Here is a 19,268-nt window from a genome sequence, read left to right on the forward strand (position 1 = left end):
AGACGAAGGCGACGACGACGCGGCGGCTGCTGGACCTTGAAAGCAGCCGAAGTTGGGCTTCGAGCATCGATAAGGGGGGATAGAGGGGCTAATCCCAGCTAGGCAAAGCGCGGCGTCGTCAATGGCGCGTAATGTAACGTGGCGTATCAACTAACGTATCGTACAGTGGTAACGTAATGTAACTTTTGTCTGCGGCGGAATCGGGAGCGGAAGCCAACTACATACGGAGCATCATCGGTCGCGACCCAGGACGAGGACACCAGTGCCAGAATCCATTTGACTAGTCTAGTTGGGTCTGATGCATTCTTCAAACGGGCGTCTCAACACACCCTTTCCACATGTGGAGCTCCAAAGAGTTGTTGCAGCGTAAACTAGCAGTACTAGATATATGAAAAACAACCATCCTTCGTTTTTCGTATTTCGGTCTGGATTATGTTTACATGATGTTTTTTTTTTAAGTAGACTGGCAGCGAACTGGTGTACTGTTGGCAACCTAAGCCCGGAGCTCAACCATCTCAACGCCATCCCACGGCCGCAGAAGAAAAAACCCATCAGAACGCCGTCCCATCTGTGCTTGACTTCGCCTAAATCATCTCACACGCATAGGTAACCCTCGTAACAAGAACTTTAAGCTCCATTCTGGGCATTCTGCTGTTGTGATTCGGTGCTGACCATCTTTCTCAACTCGAACTCTTTGGTAAATTCACGGCTGAGGGTTCCAAGGTCCTTGACAAGCTCATGGCAGGCCGTGAGGACGGCATCCTTTGGAGTAATGGCACCGTCGGTCTGAACACGGAGGATGAACTTGTGGACGAGGGGATGGGGAACCTGCAAGATCATCCTGATTAACACATGAGACTTCACACGCGAGAGGGGGAGAAGGGGGGGAGGCAAACGCGTCATACCTTGTATCCAGCAAACTGGACATGCTGGCTTTTGAGAAGCTGAGACCGAATCAAGTTTCCAAGAGTATGGTCTTCCTTATTGAACGTGAAGATCGCGGTGGATGGGACGCCTAGATAGAAAATCAGTCCTGGTTGTGCGTTTTCAATAAGAAGTGTAACGGACTTACGGGTGTCAGTCTCCATCTCGACTTTCTTCTCTCCCGGCCCGAGGACGAAAGACTCAAATCTAGATATCAAGACAGAGATTTTCTTTTAGCGTTTGGATATCCAAGCGCGTTTCAATCAAATAAAACTTTCAAATGGATAAAGTAACTTCAAAACAAAACTGTTTTTTCAAGGAATGTGATCACTTCGGCATGGGTTTGTAGAGTGGTATAGCAGTGAGAGCAGAACATAACAGAAGAAAAAGGAAGAGCCTAACGGATTGACCATGTCTTTTGCAGGGCGAACTTTGGTCTTGCATGGGTTGTGACGGTAACTTGCGCCTGAATGGTCGAAAAACTGGCGGACAAAGGGGCGGTCATCGTCGGCCGGCCCTGTGGAGCGCTGACCTGACTGAGAGCCGCGAGAAAGGCGAGGCATATTGACTTAGGATGATATATTGTTTTTAGAAAAAAGAAGGAGAAGGGGTGGAGGAGAGTTCAAGGTGATGAATATCATGCACAAAAGCAGGGTGGCTGTGATGATAATTTTGCAGAGCAACAAGGCAGAAAGATGCCAGAGATAATAAACAGTGAGTTGCGTGCAACCACATGGCAGCGGGGAACAAGCCAGGCGGGCAAGTCTGGATGTTTAGAAAAGCTCGGCATGCGCATGGGGCTTTAAGGAACCTGCCCTTCTCTCTGTTCTAAATGCCCGCACATCCATTTCCAACTCCCAGGGCCAGAGTAAAGGAGAGCGAAAGAAATAGAAAGAAAATAAAGTTCCATCTTACCTATCAGGGGCATTCATTTTGAGAAATATAAATGGAAGCCAATAACCAAAATCAAAACAAGAAGAGGTACTTGTCCTCGAAAGGTGAACAAGCTGGGTTGAGTGTGTTGATACAAAAAGGGAAGCAGACGAGATCCGGCAGCGTAGAAGTCGTCTATTCACCGAAAATTCCCGGAGGACATGAAAGGGGAAAGCAATGCGGTGTGCAGAGCCTGGAGCCCTGGACACTCTACGAAGAGCAGGAAAAGTATGATGAGTTCACGATGATATACGTATTTTCGTATTCCAAGACGCAATACTCTCAGACTTTAGGGATGGGGTATCAGAGGAAAGATATCAGATCCGACAGAGATAGGATATAGGGGACGATGGGTGCAGCGCGCAGCACTGCTTGATATGCTTGGATACAACTCCGGGGAGGAAAGGCTCTTCAAGCGTGATATCAAAACTTCAATCCTCCCTTTTCCGCACCTCAGAGGCGGTTTTCTTCTTTTTGCCGCACGACGCAGAGACAAAAGCACAAAAAGGCGGCGAGGCGCTAATTATGTAATATTGCTTATGTAAACTATACTAACTAGTACAGAATTGGCTAGCTGTGGCTGGATCGCGGAGCGGTTCGTGGCTGAGGCTCAAGTTGTGGTTCGGGCCGGCGAATCGGCGATGCGCTCGGCGGTCCGGCGGGCGACCTCCGTCTGCCAGAGATACGTGCGAGAGCACCCCTTTTTATGCCCATCTCTTAAGCGTTAAGAGACCAAAAGGCCAAACAATGCTATAATAATAAAAATTACACGAGAAGGCTCCGCGACTCCAGCTGCTGGCTGACAAATAACTCTCCAGTGACAAGAAATTACACTGCTCCTGCAGGAGTTTGACCGAGCACCTGCGTGGGAGCCGTGGGTGAAACTGCGGAGGGCGCCCGGGGGACCCTCCAGACGGAGAAATTTTGTCCATGAATCATTACTCCATAGTTTACGGACTCTTAAGCTCCTATCACAAGCTGGCCGACCCATAGCGGAGACAACCCACCTTCATTGTTTAAATAGAAATACCTTCCCCGGTTACCAAAGCAGAGAAAGAAAAACCTAATTGGAACGAAAGAAAAGTCTCAAAAAAGTTCAAGGAGCCCATACTTGATATAAAATTGTGAAATAGTGATTTGTGAGCCATGGCCGTAAGAACCACAAAGGCCGCGCTCACGGCAGCCTACCCATGGACCAAGACCCCTCTCATCACAAGCGCACCGATGCTGCGTATCGCCCACCCCCCCCTCGCCGTTGCGGTGTCTCGTGCCGGTGGATTTGGCTTTCTGGCAGCCGGATTCGATACAGCAGACCTGGAAACCAGCTTCGAAAACACAGCGAAGCTGGTCCGCGAGCACCAAGCAGACAACCCCAATTTTACTGGCGCTGACAAAGATATCTTGCCCGTCGGCGTTGGATTTCTGAACTGGGGTGCTGACATCAACCATGCGATCCCTCTGATCGGAAAATACCTTCCCGCGGCGGTATGGCTGTTTGGGGCCGCCCGTCCCTCCGGAGAAATATACGGGCAATGGGCGCAACAAGTCCGCTCAGTCACGGGCGGCAGGACCAAGATATGGGTCCAGGTCGGCAACGTCACAGACGCCCTAGACACCGCACACACTGTCAAGCCCGATGTTCTTGTTATCCAAGGTTCCGATGCCGGCGGTCATGGGCTAAAACAGTGCGCGAGTATCATCTCCCTTCTGCCAGAAGTTAAAGATGCCCTTGTCGCCGACGGGCTCGGGGACATTCCGCTCATCGCTGCAGGGGGGATAGTCGATGGGCGTGGCATGGCTGCAGCTCTGTGCTTGGGTGCAGATGGCGTAACCATGGGCACGAGATTCCTCGCCTGTGAAGAAGCGAATATTGCCCTGGGCTATAGAAATGAAGTGCTCCGTGTCCGAGACGGTGGGCTTGTTACGGGAAGAACAACGGTCTACGACCGCGTGAGAGGTTACAACGAGTGGCCCGAGGAGTACGATGGCCGTGGTATTCTCAATCAGAGCTTCTATGACTCGGAAAAGGGCATGTCGGACGAGGAGAACCAAAGGCTGTACGCACTCGAAATGAAAAAGGGTGATGAAGGATGGGGCCCTAATGGTCGGATGACGACGTACGCTGGGACGGGGGTCGGGTTGGTAAAGCAAGTCGCCTCGGCAAAAGAGATTATAGACGGCGTTCTAGATCAATCAGCGATGGTTTTGTCGGGATAGGCGCTGAGAAGCTCTTCATACAGTGTGATTTTGCTTCTTTTTCTCCGTGCTTGGACCAGATGAGTGTTCAGTTCCATGAAGTGGGACTATAGTTGATCGGAACAAACTACTCGGAGAGGTCTACCGGCACACATTTCTGTGGTTGTACCGCCCCAGCTTGCCGAACCTAGATGCGAAGACTCTTGAGAATATGACAACCCACGCCATGCTCTAAGTTGATCGTGGTGCGTATGTATATATTAATAAACTGTACATACATTAGGTACACAGAGTACTAGGGGAGGAGCCCAATATTTCTATGCAGGAAGGAGAACGGGACGGTCCGGATTAAAGCAATACTAGGCCATTAGCAAAAGCCCACAAGGTCAAAGCGCAACCCAAAAGAAGGACGAGAAGGAGAGGCACGGGTGATGGAGATACGGAAGGGGCAGCATTCCAAGTCCAGCATACGGCTATATGATAACATCAAGATTTTTTGCAAGGTCTTTCCTTTTTCTTCCCGTCTTTTGGTCATAGATTGCGCAACATCAGCTGAGAACAAAAATTCCTTTCGAAACCGTTAACTCCAATATCTTCTCTTAAATCTGATTAGAATGGAACAGATCACCGAGCGGCGACGAGCCTTTCTTGAACCGCCATCCGCTCTTCTTCTTTTCCCTGGCCTTGGCCATCTCTGCCCAACCTTCGTCATCGTCATCATCATCATTGGCGTTTTGAGCGGATGTAACCAGTCCACTGACTGGTCTGATAGTAGCGCCCGAATGATTTAATCTTGGCTGCGGGCTGGACGATGTAAATGTGGAATTCCGTGCCTCATCTAGCCATGGGCGAGGTGTGGACGCCGTAAAGGTGGATGAGCGGTTAGGTTGCGGGGGCTGAACTGTGGACACAGGTCGATATCGCGATGCTGTTCCTACGTTGCTCCGCTCCGAAGGTGCGACTGAAGGCGCGTAGCCGGGGTTCCCCATCATTCCGAGATTAATGCCCGTGCTTCCCGTGTCCTGGGTTGCCGGGAAGAACGAGGAGTGTCTGTTCCACTGGGCGGAGGACGGATCAAGCATGCTCAGTGTTCTCTGGTCGACTTGAGGAGGACCAGGTTGAAGTGCATTCATGTTCGATACCATGGACACAGGGCGTTGCATTGGGCCCGGAGGCTGTAAAAGATTTGGGTTGTTCATCTGCATCGGCTGCCCAAGTTGCATGCTTTGCATCTGCATCATCTGTTGCATCCACTGGATTTGCATTTGCATCATTTGAGTCATCTGCTGTGACACTTGAATTTGACTTTGGTCGCCGGGACCTATGCCATTCGACTGTCCTCCAATTTGTGACAATAACGTAGGCCCAATACCTCCAGGGTTCAAGTGATTCATGCCTTGCGAGGTGTTTGGCATATCAAAACTGACTTGAGCGTTTGGACTACCCCTCCTCATTGCTCTCGCACGTTCCTCGTTCGCGATCATCCCTACCAGACCTCCAGGTGGCACCGTTGGCGTTGGCCCTCCGTAAACGGAGGGGGAACCACCACCCAAAGCGAAAGATTCTCTGTTGGGTGGATTGACAAGGCTTGCACCGAAATATGGGTCTTGGGGAAGATTACGAGCGAAAACAGGGAGAGCCTTGCGTTTCGGCGGAGGTGTGTCGCCCGCAACCGAAGGAGGTGTAAGCATATAGGAAGATCGAAGGTTTGGATTAGAATTTGAAGATAACAACTGTGAGGGAGGTCGATTTTTGTTTGGGAATCCATGCGCAGCTAGAATAGCAAGAGGAACGTCGTCATCATCGTCACCATCACCGCTCTTTCCAGCAGGCGCTTTGTCTGCTGGAAGCATTGGTTGGTGGTTCGGATTCGCAGATGGACCCGTGGATTCCAAACTATCGCGTTTCGATTCAAGGTTGGTCAATTTCGCCTGTTCTCCAGTAATCTTCATCATCTGTTGTCTATAGACCGACAGATGGGCCTCCTGTTTTTTCCTCTGGTTGGCTGCTTGGCGCTTTTTCTCCGCCTCGTCCTCTTCTTCCTCTTCTTCACTGTCGTCGCCCGAGGAATCGGACGTAGATGCGTTACTCTGTCGCCTGGTCATCTCCTTCTGCTGCCGATACCGTTCAAATTGGGCTGGTGTCATCACTTTTGTCGGCTTTTCGTCGTTCTTCAAAGAAACTTCCTCGTATCGCGCTGCAAGGCTGGCCTCTGCCGACAGAGAATGTTCATTCTGCCTAGGAATGACGGGGTTCACGTTGGATAACGCCGATGTAGGCTGCTTATTTCGGTGATTGAGCGGGATAGTGGTAAAATCATTGTCGCTAGCATACATGGACGACACTTCGGGGTCAGCGAGTCCGTGATTGTCAGCCGCGAGGGCTGGTGGCGAAGGTCCATTGGGAATCAATGTTGCATTGCTGGAGCTGAAAGAAGCGTCGGTGTAACCAGCATTGGCGTTCGCTGTTAGGCTTCTGCCACTTGAGTAACTGGGCTGATTTGGGTTTCGACTGTCCTCATCAGAAAACCGAACTTTGCCCAATTGTTGGGCTAGACGGTTCGATGTTACAGAATTTGTCTCAATTGGAGAACTGGGTCTGATCAAACCATCACTCGAGGATTGACTATCGCTCGGGGACGGTGCGGGTATCGAATTCGAATGGCGGTTAGTATGAATGGGAGATAGCAACGATGAGCCATTCGGGCGGCTGCCTTTCGGAGGTACGGGGGCACCGTCGCTAGAGGAAAGTTGCTGTAGGCAAAATGATTAGCCGGTAATCACGAAAAGGAATATGGATCTGAAGAAGAAGGGGGCATACGTTTGATGGATTAAGAGAATTCGAGTCTAGAAGTTGGCTCTTCCTTTTACCGATATTGTCAAAAATATTTGAAAAATCCTCCGACGACTCGAGGTTCAAGTCAGACTCCAAGAGTCTTGGGGGAGTGGCCGTACTGGTGGTGCTTGTTGTCATTGCGCGTTCTCTGGCAGTGGACTCACTGTGTCGCGGAGTACCATGCTGGGTAGGGGGTAACCTCGGTGCCTTTGTGCCGAATGAAAAGGTTCTTCCAGCGGAGCGCAATGCAGATGCGAATGACGATTCAGGTATCGGGGGAACAGGGAGATCATGGGCAGAATTGTCTGAAGGTAAGGTGGAAGAGGAACTGAATTTGGCCGAAGAAGAGCTATCGTATAATCTGCTAGTAGACGAGGAATTGTGGGTTCCCCCACTTCCGGTCGAGCCCGTTAACTTTCCGGCACGGGCCCTTGCCGGCTGCGTATCAGGAGCATATTGATGGGCTGTAGACGGTCTCTCTATGCCCGCAAATATGTTGTCCGGATAGGGGTCGTCGACAGGCGTTTCTCCTTGGTTTCCAGCTAGGCGCTGCAATGCACTAGTTCCATCAAACGACTTGCTACTTCCGTGTGGTCGCTCGAATACCCGAAAAGAGGGTTCAACGGGGGGCTTCACATCTTCCAGCGCATTTCCTGAAGACTTTCGACGGGCAAAACTTTTGGGCAGTTTAATCGGCATGGAGAAGGATTAGAAGGTGTCGACGTTCGGGGAGGAGCAGTGGGCTTGAAAGATGCAACGATCGAACGAAGAAGTCCGGCAAAATAATACGACCCGGCCAATTGTCTCACCCAGTCAAGGGGGTGAAGCGTCGAATGTTGTCCAACCAGAAATTACGAGGACATGGGGAGGAGAGGAGGCGCGAAGAAGAAAATGAATCTATAGAGAATTCGACTGAACAGGCTAAAACTGTATCAGTGAGCTGTGCGCAGGAGATGCGATGGGATTTTGTGGGAGTGCAGAGGTCGAAAGTTGGGAAGCGGGAAGTGGAAAGGACAGGGTTGTAGGGTTCAAAGGAGAGAGGTCTCGAGATCACTCGTCTGAATGCCCGAAAACAAAAAGTGCCTATGCCTCAGCAGGGGAGCGGAGCCCTTGAGAGCAAAGAGACGAAGGTGTCAAGCGGTACATACCTTGCAAAAGCGTGGAGGTCAACCCGATTCCCCCCCAAACAACCCCGAAGGTGGAGGTGGATCACTCTCGAAAGTCAAGGAGAAGGGTTGGAAGCGAGAAAAGCAGCAGATCCGAACTTAATTCAAGAAGACTTGGAAAGAGGCGATTCAAAACCCGGAATCTTAACCTAGATCGGGAACTATGTAATACTGGAAGCGGCGAAAGGGAGTGTGTGCGATGATGTGAGGAGGATTATGATTATTGACGGCTGTTCTGTGAAGACAGCCAGTCAGCCATGCATGTGTTTTGGGACGAAAGGGACTAAGATGGGCTGTCCAGGGACTGGCCGGGCTAACTAACTAACCTGACTGGCACCAAAAAAAAAAAAAAAAAAAAAAAAAAAAAAAAAAAAAATCAAATCAGAAATAAATACAGAATAACAACGAGTAAAAATTAAAATAAATGCAAGGATATTAACAATCGTCAGTGATTCTTAGAAGAACAATGATGCCAACCATCCTGGCGGACAAAACAAAGCGAGCCGAGTCCTCTTTGCGCGCGCGCAGTCTCTTTTTTTTTTTCCCTCAAGTGGCGGTTTGGACAAATGGTGTTGTCAGGATGAGCCAGGCTATGGCAGGCGAGGGTGGCAAGCTCGGGAGTCCCTGACACAGCACCAATGGGGCCAGCGAAATGCTGAGGAACCCTCCCTTGTCTCGAGCGCCTTTTGGCTGCTTCATTGTTAGTTAGCGCCTGTTTCTGGCTCATTCACTCTCCGACATGCTGCTTGTTACACCAAATAACTGCTGCTAAACAACAGTTCCACAGCCCGTCTGCATGCACAGTGCTTTTCTAGAATTGCCCTGCCATCCTGTCCTCGTTATTTTCGTGGCCGTCCAATAGTCCGATGGGCCTCCCATCTTCAGCCCGAAAGGCCCAGTTCGCCACCAATGATGGCAGAGACACTCTCACGTGCGGAAGTTCCTGCCGAGCTGGCCCACAGACCAGGCATCATCGACTCTGGCAAAGCGGTTACACAGACACACACGCACCCCCCACCCCCCCGGTTCCGTTATTCTTAGGATGGTTCTCCCTTCTTCGTGTCCGGAGAGACAGGAGATCCCCGAACACCGTGTTTTCCCGGAGACCCGGAAATAGTTATATAATTTAGCGGATAGTGACAATCGGTCCTGGCATTCAGGATAGCCGTTTGCTCTTGAATACCAATTTATCGCTTTCATATGCTGAACAACAATACCTCTACGGGGTTACGGGGTACGTCACAGATAAATGTACTGATACGGAGTACATGCATCCTTGGCTTGTCTCCCAGGCACCGAGTGTTCGGAGTCTGTAGTTTACTCTTACTATCGCTTAACTTCCACCAATGCACCAAGCGTTTGAAAAACCGGCCATGGAGCCAACCACTCTATTTCGACACAGTTCGAGTGAACCCATCGCCAGCCAATGTATCATGCCACGCCATCTTCGATAGCAATTGAGCTACAGGCATTGACTCCACCGATCAGGGCAACCCCAGAAGGGACCTTGGCGCCCGTGATATTGAAGCAGGCAAAGGCGATGAGCCTTCTCAATGCCGGGCAGCACTTGAAAATGCTATTGACAAGAAAATCGTCTACCTTGGTGTGAAAGGAGATGTCTAGCTCCTTTAGCTTGGGATAAGTTCGACTTTCATCAAAGGTTGAGGCAAAGGCATCAAATGACACATGACGACAAGAGCTGATGTTGAGCGTTTCGATTTTATCGCCGGAATGCTCCATCAGTGCCTTGAAACCTTCCGACGCAAGACCAACCGGCTCCTCAGGCCCATCCGGCACCGCGTTATCGATATGGCGAGCACCGGAAAGATCGATAAAAGCCAACGGGGGAGCTTGCCAATTGGTAAAGAGATGTGCATAGCCCTTGTCGGTACAAGTAGCGTTGTCTGCAAATCGTAACTTGTTGAGCCGCTTACATCGCTGATGAACTGCTCCCAGTATACGGTCGTCTGCATTTTTAAAGCCTCGCAGCGAGAGCGTTCGAAGGTTAGGCCCAACGTTGTGAATGAGTTGACCGAGGGTCTCTAAATCTGTCTCCTGCATAAAGTCCAAAGACAGATGCTCGAGTCTCGTTAAGGTGGAAATCGACTTCAACGACTCGTTTCCGGGTCTCCAACATTCCTTTATCTTCAAACGACGTAGGTTCTGGCAGTTCTTCACCATCTGTTCAATGGTTTCGTCTCCCATGGAGCAGTCCAGGTTTGACAGCTTCAGGCTCTCCAGCTTATGGCCACAAGTTTTAAAGAACTTTTGCCAGCATTCATCCGACACAAGATTAGAGGAGTCGAGTTGCAACTCCCTAATATGGGACTCTCTACCCGTGATGTACTCCAAAGTGGAATCTTTAAATTGACCAGCACAACGAAGATTGACCCTTTCGAGATACGGCATGAAGGCGAAGATTTTCTGGAAGTCCTCTGTCTCGAGTTCTGCGTCCACGTTAGCAAACTGATTGTTTTTTCAAGTGGGTAAACTGGGCTTCGGAACGCACTGGCACAGTCATAGATGTCAATGCTGCTAACATCGCGCCGAAGGAAAAGTTCTAATGTCCTAGGAGTCATGACGCGCCTCTTTGATAAAATTTGGCTTAAACGATGCAGGAGACCCTCCGGCAAATCGCCAAACTCGTCGATATCATGTATGCTATCCGCCACTTTCTACAAGGCCGTTAACGGATAAGTCAAGGTTCAAAGTGCAACCTATTCAGTCTAAGCTTCCTTACCTTAATACACGTTTCTAACAGGCTAAAAGCACCACTTTGCGCAATGCCGTCAAGTAAGTTGCTATAGTTTTGGCGGCGCCCTCTTTTCGAAGGTTTGCGAACTTTTGCCTTTGCTTTCTTCTCCTCTGCTGTCTGCTTTTTAGAGCATTGGGTACATAAGAGTCCGCCTTCAGGTCCACTTATGCTGTAGGGCGTGACAGTGAATCGCTTGCTGCAAATTTCACAGTTGGCTAGCTGCCCTGGGACCGCTTTTCTTTTCTGATACATCATTGTCTCCAGAAGCTCGTCGTCGTCGTCGTCGCTGTCTTCATGATCTCCAGATCGCTTAGCCTTCTGCTTCTTCTTTGCATTGGCTTTTGCGGTAGCGAGATTCCTACGAGCCCGCTTTCTCGTAGCCTCGACCTCCTCGTAGACAGAGTCCTCCTCTTCATCCTCAGGCGTATCAACCGTGCTTTCGACATCATTTTGTTGAGCCGCGTCTGCAACGCGTCGCTGATAGCTATCACGAATCGCAGCAGCAGATATATTATGCGACTAGCGTTAATAATCTGCAGTCAGCCCATCTCCATCAAGCGGCAGCGATCCCAATCGTGAGCGGGGTCCAATTTTCGGTGTAAAACTCACGGCGAGGAAATCCGTTAGAGCCGAATGTCTACCAGCAGTCTCGTGAGCTTTTGACGGTATTTAAACCGGTAACTGATATGATATACATACGGGCCCTGTATATTCCTCCTCGGACGGGTATTATTGTTCGCCCTTTTCAATGGTAAGCAGGCGGAGCGCCGAGGAAAGACACATCAACTAGTTAAGTATGGCAGGATAGATGATGGAGCTATAGCCATATCATCCACCAGGACCAGGCTCCACTCACATTTCAAACTGGCATAATCTCGCCCACCCCCCGGTTGCTATACACCCAAAGTAAGAGAAAATCGAGATTTCGAAGAGTTCTGCAGACCGGACGGTCTCTGCTTTCACACGAAACTCCCTCCCTTAATTGGATTTTTGGCCACGTGACCTCGCGCCGCGTGTTCCGAAATTTCAGTTCACGCGTTGGTTTGAGAACGCCAGCCAGGCAGCAACTGGGCAAATCTCGAGCGATCGAGCCGCCTGATTGGGTCTGAGCGACGTGCGGCCAAGTGCCAGCGCCCTTCTTCGAACCTTCGGGCTCTGTTGCTCGCTGTAGAAAACCTGCAGTCATTGGTTCATGACCATCGAGCCCCTTGAGAACTCAGGTCAAGCAACGCCAGTATCTGAATTTGCCCAGGGATGCTCTGAAATGCCAACTCTTTTCCCTATAGACTCATGTCCGTGGCAATGACGGAGCATTGGTGAATGGCCGGTCTTATTTATTAATTTGCCTTTGATTTTTTTCCTCCCCCCCCTTGCCAGCGCCCTTCTTTCACAGACCAGGAAATACCCTTATTCGGTCTCACTTACGTCGTCTCCCTGGAAGATCCCATCCACTGAAGGGAGTTTCTTTGGTAAAAGAAGTTGCAGTAGCTAACTATTAGTTGGAATTCAAAGGAGGCGTCACCACCAAAGGTATTTATGACATTGATTGTCAAACTTCTGGCCTAGTCGCTGAACTTGACGACCAGAACGGGTCCTAGGAAAGCATTCAGGAGATTCCGAAGTGAACCTTTTTCGCAATTCTTTAGCGAACAAGATACAATGGCAGGTTTCAATTTGAAGAGGGGATCGTTGCAGACCCGAAGGTCCTCAAGGCTTCAATCCTTCGCAGTTGAGATACCTCCTCCAAGAGCAACCATTTCTTCTACTGGTTCACCGTCGTCGAGTTCAGGGAGTGAAAGCGCCCAGATCAGTGCAAATGGGTGCAGTACGCCGGCTACAACTACGCACCCTACTCCTGTCCCCTCGGACAGTATATCATTAGGCCGCCCAAAAAGAATAAGTGCCTCTGCTCGCGCCTTGGAACTCCGAAATAGCTCTTTCACGCTTGGATATCGCCGTAAAAGAAATGTTACGGAGTTGACTGGGGAGCAGCCACTTGAAGAGTGTGCCGATGCCCGTCTAGCTCTGGCACTCCAGGCAGAGGAGTACGGGAAGAACATTGATGTTAAGCGGAGAAAAGTTTCTGCATCAACTTCCAACGGAAGAAACGAGATAAAGAACTCTACTGATGAAGACGATGAAGATGATGATGAATTGGATGATTCCTCTTTTTCTACATCTGCGCATACAATGACCGCCAATCGGTCCCGAAAACGCCCAGGGGCAAGGAGGCTCCCACTTGATACAAGGAGTAGATCGAGCGGGGATCCCTTGCCGGCGGTCCATGATACGGAACCCCTTCTCCGTGAACTTCGCTTGGATTTTCTAGATGATTCGAGCGACCTTTCTGATGATGGGTGGGAAGGTCCTGCCGACTTTTCCGAGACTTCACATCCAGAAGAAGAGTCAGACACCGATACTCCCAATGCAACGATCTCCCGCCCAAGTTCAACTCGGTCAACACGGCGACAGAGGCAGCGACTTACACGAGTAAGGCTTTTCTGTGTCCTTGAAAATGGCGAGCAAGCAGCTGATTTTTGCAGGCTGAAAAAGAGCGAAAGAAGCTCGAAGAACAGCACCCAAATGTCGCTACAATGTGGGAAGACCTAAAAGGCATTCCAGTGATTACGCCTACGCCGGCACCGCAGCCTACGGGCATATCTCGAAGACTCAAGCCTTTCCAGCTTGAAGGGTTGAGTTGGATGGGACAGCAGGAGCAGTCACAATGGAAGGGAGGCCTCCTCGGGGACGAGATGGGAATGGGCAAAACCATCCAGGCTGTTTCGCTTCTCATGTCTGATTATCCCGTTGGCATTCCGTCTCTTGTCGTTGTCCCCCCAGTCGCACTCATGCAGTGGCAGTCAGAAATTAAGGTTTGTAACCCAGATTTCAGCCCCCCTTTCAGGCCCAAGGCTTATGTGTCCATCCAGTCCTATACCGACGGTAAATTGAAAGTTTTTGTCTATCATGGCTCCAATTCCAAAGTGAAAAATGTAACAGTTAAAGAACTCAAGTCTTACGATGTCATAATGATATCCTGTCCGTTTGTCTTGCTATCCCCCTGGTTGTACGAGTCCAGGAGAATTGACATTCTTTAGATTCCGGCCTTGAGTCGATGCATCGTAAAGAAGTGAAAGGCTGGTCCCGTGGTAAGGGACTTGTGAAAGAGGACAGTATGTCATTCGTTCTTAAAACAGTCCCAATCCTCATTTCTAACAAGATTCAGGTATTATCCATTCTATTCATTTTCATCGTCTGATTTTAGATGAGGCGCACAATATAAAGGTAGGAATCTGGTACAACTGCTCTCTACCTCCTTTCCACCTGCTAACCATCACCTAGCAACGGACAACTAGTGTGGCTAAAGCATGTTTCGCACTGAAGGCTAATTACAAATGGTGTCTCTCGGGGACTCCTGTCCAAAATCGCATTGGCGAATTCTTCTCCCTGTTGCGTTTCCTTGATGTCAAGCCGTTTGCTTGCTATTTTTGCAAGAAGTGTTCATGTGAAGAGCTCCACTGGTCTCAGGATGAACTCAAACGTTGCACTCACTGCAAACATACGTAAGTCTTTCTGTTCAGCTTGAATAGTTTTAAGCAGCCGCGTTGACACTGGATAGTGGTTTCGATCACGTCTCCATATTCAATCAAGAAATTCTTAATCCTAGTGAGTCTACTTTACCCGTATACATTGAGGCTACAACTGACTGCGCGATCCTAGTCACCACTCCCGGGGCCCCCGAAAAACGACAAGACGCACTTGCTAAGCTACGCCTGATTACTGACAGAATTATGCTTAGGCGAGTCAAGAAGGATCATACGGCGTCAATGGAACTACCACCCAAGAGGTAGGTGCTCAAAATTGCAAGGATGGCAAAAAAGAAAAAGGACTCTATTTGACTTACCTGGCCACAGGATTGAGATTCACAACGAGTTCTTCGGTGAAATCGAACGAGATTTCTCGACCAGCATTATGACCAACAGTACTAGACAATTTGACACCTATGTCAGCCGTGGTGTCATGCTGAATAACTATGCAAACATTTTTGGTCTTATTATGCAAATGCGTCAAGTTGCAAATCATCCCGATCTAATTCTGAAAAAGCATGCGGAAGGGGGCCAGAACGTTCTTGTATGCAGCATCTGTGATGAAGCGGCAGAGGAGGCCATCCGCTCTCGTTGCAAGCATGAATTCTGCCGTCAATGCGCTAAGGAGTACGTTCAGTCGTTTGAATCCCGCGGAGAGCCAGACTGTCCTCGGTGCCACATCCCCCTCTCCATTGATTTTGAGCAGCCGGATATTGAGCAGGAAGAAAGTGAGGTCAAGAAGAATTCAATCATCAACCGTATAAAGATGGAGGATTGGACCTCATCAACAAAGATCGAAATGCTCGTGTATGATCTGTACAAACTGAGAAGCAAGAAGCAAACCCATAAATCCATTGTCTTCTCGCAGTTCACCTCGATGCTGCAGCTTGTGGAATGGCGGCTCCACCGGGCAGGAATTAGCACCGTGATGCTCGACGGGAGCATGACGCCGGTTCAGCGACAGAAGTCGATTGATTATTTTATGAACAACGTGGAAGTCGAGGTATTCCTTGTATCTCTCAAGGCCGGAGGTGTTGCCCTAAACCTGACAGAAGCGTCGCGTGTGTTTATTGTTGACCCGTATGGTACCCTAAATTCTGGTGTAAACTTATTTTTCTGTTTTGTGGGTGACATGCTAAGTCTATAAACTGTTCATAGGTGGTGGAATCCAGCGGCTGAATGGCAAAGCGCAGATCGTTGCCATCGTATTGGGCAGCGGAGACCCTGTGTGATCACAAAACTGTGCATCGAGGATTCCGTCGAGTCTCGGATGGTTTTGCTTCAAGAGAAGAAGGCGAACATGATAAATGGCACGATCAACAAGGATCAGAGCGAAGCCCTTGAGAAATTGACACCGGAAGATATGCAGTTCTTGTTCCGTGGAAACTAACCGATACCAAAGGTCCAGGATTCGGGGAGAAAAGGTCACGGACGGTGAGTTACCCTAGGCGAGGCCGTCAACGCTGTAACGTGAAATATGCGGGTATGACTCCGTATGGATGGGAGGTTCCAGGTATTACCTGGTTCGATACCAGAAATTGCTAGGAAGGGATATTGGTTTTATTGCGCTACTCTTTTTCCCCGTGGGGTCTACTCCATGGGGTTTGATAAGATGTCCTCTTGAGTACCCGATACATACAAATATAAGTGTAGTAAGATGCCCTGCGACTGTTCACTTCATGAAAAGCGAGTTTCAGGTAACAGCTAGCCCGGAGTTTGAGAATCAAAGGCTTGCATCCAACATACGGAATGCGCGTGACCTACTCCGTAGACAGTTCTATCACGAGCACAGATGCTGTTTCCATATTTTGCCTACAACGTCTCTGGACAACATCAGCTACGGGACACGCTGCATTAAGTCGTGGACTCTGTCCTGCGTACCTAAATACCTCTCTAGGGAGGATGGCGTGTCGCTGCAGCTGGTGGCTTGGAATTACAGACACACATAAGTACGTACGGAGTACTCCGTACAGATATAGAGGGAATAAATTACAGATTACCACCAAATACATCAGCTTCCAATAGAATTCCAGTATTAAATACACTACTGTACACGCTAATTTCTACGCTAATTTGCCTGGTTGTGATCAACTTGAACTAAGCCTGGGGGCATTCCGTGTATTTCTCTTCAAACCATTCTCCTAATGTCAAAAAGTCTCAAGAAGGTTGAACAACAAGCAACGCTGATCCTGCCTCTAGCGCAAATAATTCCGAGCTGAGGAAGCATTTTGCTTGGGCATTAGTGAGATTGGCTCGCCATTCTTGGGGCTGAATGAAAATTCTGTCACCAGTGCCCGACAGGCCATCTGCTGACTGCCTTGGTCTTCCATCAAACAACGCGGAAACAGCATTTCTGACTGTCTTTGACAATGATTGTCACAGTACAGACAGACACACTGTGATCACAGCCCATCCTGTTAGCCAATCCATTTCTGCAGCCCAGTATTGAATGACTCTGCTCCTTCTTCCAAGGCAATTAACCTGCTGATTGACCACCATCCACTGATGCCGCAGTCATGCTTGAATTCACTTGATGAATCCTTTGGCATCATTATTAGGCATCAATGCATCAGTAAGGGTGGGATATGTGTTGCATTGCATCTCAACCTAGAATCAACCTACCACGTGACATACCAAGAGATCTTGGTGGCTTTGCATTTGGACATTGAGGCACTTCATCCACTTGTTCTCCTTCACATTGGAGTATAAAGAAAGCAGCCCCCCCTGTTTTTCAAGCGCTACAATGGTTCGCCATCAAATGGTACCTAGCATTCACAGATCTAAGTGTGAAGCACCGATAGCTAGAAAGCACCCGCCACCAGAAAACATTGGTAGGATTCAAGATCTCTGCTGTACTTCCCGGCTGACCTATTCTAGGGAGAAATACCAAGCGGACAAGAAGGGAGGAACAGGAAAAGGAGGAGCAAAAGCCAAAATCTTGTCGCAAGAGCCTGCGATTAAGCCATAAAAAGCCCCTTGCAGCTGTAGGTATGCCTTTTCGATTATGTGGCTTTGTTTTGATTTGACTAATGTATTTCAGAACTGTCCTACCGACTCCCACTACGCTCGAGAACAGAAAACCAGACCCAACCGTAAACGATACTGCGAAAATCAAACATACCTATCTGTTAAGCGGCCCCAATTACTCACGTCGAAACCTGTTGAAACCCCTTCCGCGGAAGAGCGAGTTAATATAAGCAACTTGAGCAAGGCCGACCTGATTGGGTATTGGTGCGTCAGCGGGCACTGGCCGAAGAACTATTTCAAAGCACAGCCTGGACAGCCTGAAACTACGAGCCGACTCCTTGCAAGAAAAAAGTCATCGACATCTCTTCACCGCAAGGACTCAAATTCAAGCCTCGCTACGAGCACGAATACACCCGGCCAAGAATCAAGGGAAGGAAAGAGTGCCAAGTACAGAAGAGCGACCTATGAAACCCTCCTCGCCACTCTAGGCAGCTATATGCGCAAGTCAGAGCTAGGGATAACAGATAAAAGTAAGAATATTTGCAAAAATTTGCTGGAGAATGAACAACCTACTCCTGAGAACACATTATTTCGAGATGATACCTTTGAGGAATTTTGCCAAAGGCTACAGGGAAAAAATGAGCCAAGGGTTATACAGGATATAGCTCGATTGATTGTCCCTTCGGCAGAATCTCTTGCGGTTGACGGGGCCAAAGATCTGAGGCATCTAGTTGAAAGTGTCAATGAGACGTGGGGCTCCTCTATTCCCTTCTGTGGACCACGCCCGCAGCCTGATTATGCGGTCGGGTTCGGCCGATCTGCATTCACCGATGACCAGCTGAAGAAATTCGAGCCGTTCCTCGGCTACAACCCAGACTCCTACAGCTCCTTCTTCCTGGCTACCTTCTACATGTACTTCCCCTTCCTGACCTGCGAGGTGAAGGGTACCGCTGCGCTTGATGTCGCCGATCGACAGAATGCACACAGCATGACCCTCGCCGTGCAGGGCATTGTTGAACTGTTCAGGCTTGTAAAGCGTGAAGAAGAGGTTAATCGGGAGATCCTAGCGTTTTCAATCTCGCATGACCACAGAACAGTGAGAATATACGGCCATTACGCGATCGTCAAGGAAGAGAAGACTGAATACTATCGCCATCCGATACATACTTTCGATTTTACTGCCTTAGATGGCAAAGAAAAGTGGACAGCGTACAGGTTTACGAGGAACATATATGAGAAATGGGCCCCAAACCACCTGAACACTATTCTCTCGGCTCTTGACGAGATACCTCCGGGGGTAAATTTTGACATATCGGACCCTGGAGACTCCCAGACTAATGCCCCATCCTTTGTTGATGCGAATAGCCAGGCGAGTTTCGCGGACTCTATGGATGTTACACCCAATACATCATTTACTCAGCAGACCCTGAAGCGGCAGAGGAAGCAGTAACATCCAAGTCCAGACCTGTGTCATTGGAAGGGATTGAATCAGGCTATCACTACTGTCTTCGGTGCCTTCCTGCTGATCTTTCCCAGCATCACACTCTCTGTGAGATGGCCGATGTTGTTGGTGTTTTGATATGGGTATAAGATCTAGAAAGCGAATGTCAGGTGTTGAATTAGTCTGATTCCTTTGCTCTGCTTCCGTTTGAAATACATAGTCGGGCTTTGCGGTGACCCAAGTCACGTAAAATGCATGATGAAGAAAGGTTCCAGCAGAAGTATTCCTTTTACTCATCGCTATTGGGGTTGGGAGAAAAGTACGAAGATGTAATCACTTTTTATGGCTTGATCACTAGCAAACCCAACCGATTGTTCGCAAGAACATTGAATTCCCATTCTACATTTGCTTCTAGTAAGGCTGACTGTTTTCATCACCTTCCCCCTCATGGGACTGGGCGCACT

General features: G+C 49.2%; 7 protein-coding genes across 7 annotated transcripts; 4 read left to right on the plus strand and 3 right to left on the minus strand.

The window, feature by feature from the left end:
- Positions 1-390: 390 nt before the first annotated feature.
- On the minus strand, positions 391-1,487 carry RPB11 (DNA-directed RNA polymerase II core subunit; the record flags this gene model as incomplete). The annotated part of the gene is made up of 4 exons (XM_066125815.1): positions 391-828; positions 906-1,015; positions 1,073-1,131; positions 1,327-1,487. 4 exons carry the CDS (start codon positions 1,485-1,487, stop codon positions 628-630), a joined length of 531 nt encoding a protein of 176 aa, XP_065981899.1. The 3' UTR covers positions 391-627.
- Positions 1,488-1,689: 202 nt separating this feature from the next.
- D8B26_008318 (uncharacterized protein) lies at positions 1,690-2,314 on the plus strand. Its single transcript, XM_066125816.1, has one exon. It carries the CDS (start codon positions 1,871-1,873, stop codon positions 2,198-2,200), a length of 330 nt encoding a protein of 109 aa, XP_065981900.1. The 5' UTR covers positions 1,690-1,870; the 3' UTR covers positions 2,201-2,314.
- Positions 2,315-2,913: 599 nt separating this feature from the next.
- Positions 2,914-4,284, plus strand: D8B26_008319 (uncharacterized protein). The gene has a single exon (XM_003068083.2). The coding sequence runs from the start codon at positions 3,004-3,006 to the stop codon at positions 4,072-4,074; it is 1,071 nt and encodes a 356-aa protein (XP_003068129.2). The 5' UTR covers positions 2,914-3,003; the 3' UTR covers positions 4,075-4,284.
- D8B26_008320 (uncharacterized protein) lies at positions 2,936-8,435 on the minus strand. Its single transcript, XM_003068084.2, has 3 exons — positions 8,037-8,435; positions 6,874-7,809; positions 2,936-6,806 (listed from the first exon to the last, which is right to left on the minus strand). Exons 2-3 carry the CDS (start codon positions 7,585-7,587, stop codon positions 4,653-4,655), a joined length of 2,868 nt encoding a protein of 955 aa, XP_003068130.2. The 5' UTR covers positions 7,588-7,809; positions 8,037-8,435; the 3' UTR covers positions 2,936-4,652.
- Positions 8,436-9,269: 834 nt separating this feature from the next.
- D8B26_008321 (uncharacterized protein) lies at positions 9,270-11,748 on the minus strand. Its single transcript, XM_003068085.2, has 6 exons — positions 11,666-11,748; positions 11,509-11,550; positions 11,419-11,446; positions 10,795-11,328; positions 10,564-10,729; positions 9,270-10,501 (listed from the first exon to the last, which is right to left on the minus strand). Coding segments are annotated over exons 1-6 (1,788 nt in total). The 5' UTR covers positions 11,668-11,748; the 3' UTR covers positions 9,270-9,485.
- Positions 11,749-12,468: 720 nt separating this feature from the next.
- Positions 12,469-16,063, plus strand: RAD16 (DNA repair protein rad16; the record flags this gene model as incomplete). Its single annotated transcript, XM_003068086.2, has 10 exons — positions 12,469-13,299; positions 13,353-13,682; positions 13,740-13,848; positions 13,908-13,982; positions 14,036-14,094; positions 14,152-14,372; positions 14,429-14,475; positions 14,530-14,656; positions 14,724-15,476; positions 15,555-16,063. The coding sequence occupies 10 exons, from the start codon at positions 12,469-12,471 to the stop codon at positions 15,784-15,786; spliced, it is 2,784 nt and encodes a 927-aa protein (XP_003068132.2). The 3' UTR covers positions 15,787-16,063.
- Positions 16,064-17,139: 1,076 nt separating this feature from the next.
- Positions 17,140-19,174, plus strand: D8B26_008323 (uncharacterized protein; the record flags this gene model as incomplete). The annotated part of the gene is made up of 3 exons (XM_066125817.1): positions 17,140-17,227; positions 17,274-17,380; positions 17,437-19,174. 3 exons carry the CDS (start codon positions 17,140-17,142, stop codon positions 18,811-18,813), a joined length of 1,572 nt encoding a protein of 523 aa, XP_065981901.1. The 3' UTR covers positions 18,814-19,174.
- Between the last annotated feature and the right edge of the window lie 94 nt (positions 19,175-19,268).

The sequence above is a fragment of the Coccidioides posadasii genome, chromosome 5 (genome assembly GCF_018416015.2).
Source record: "Coccidioides posadasii str. Silveira chromosome 5, complete sequence".
NCBI lineage: Eukaryota > Fungi > Ascomycota > Eurotiomycetes > Onygenales > Onygenaceae > Coccidioides > Coccidioides posadasii.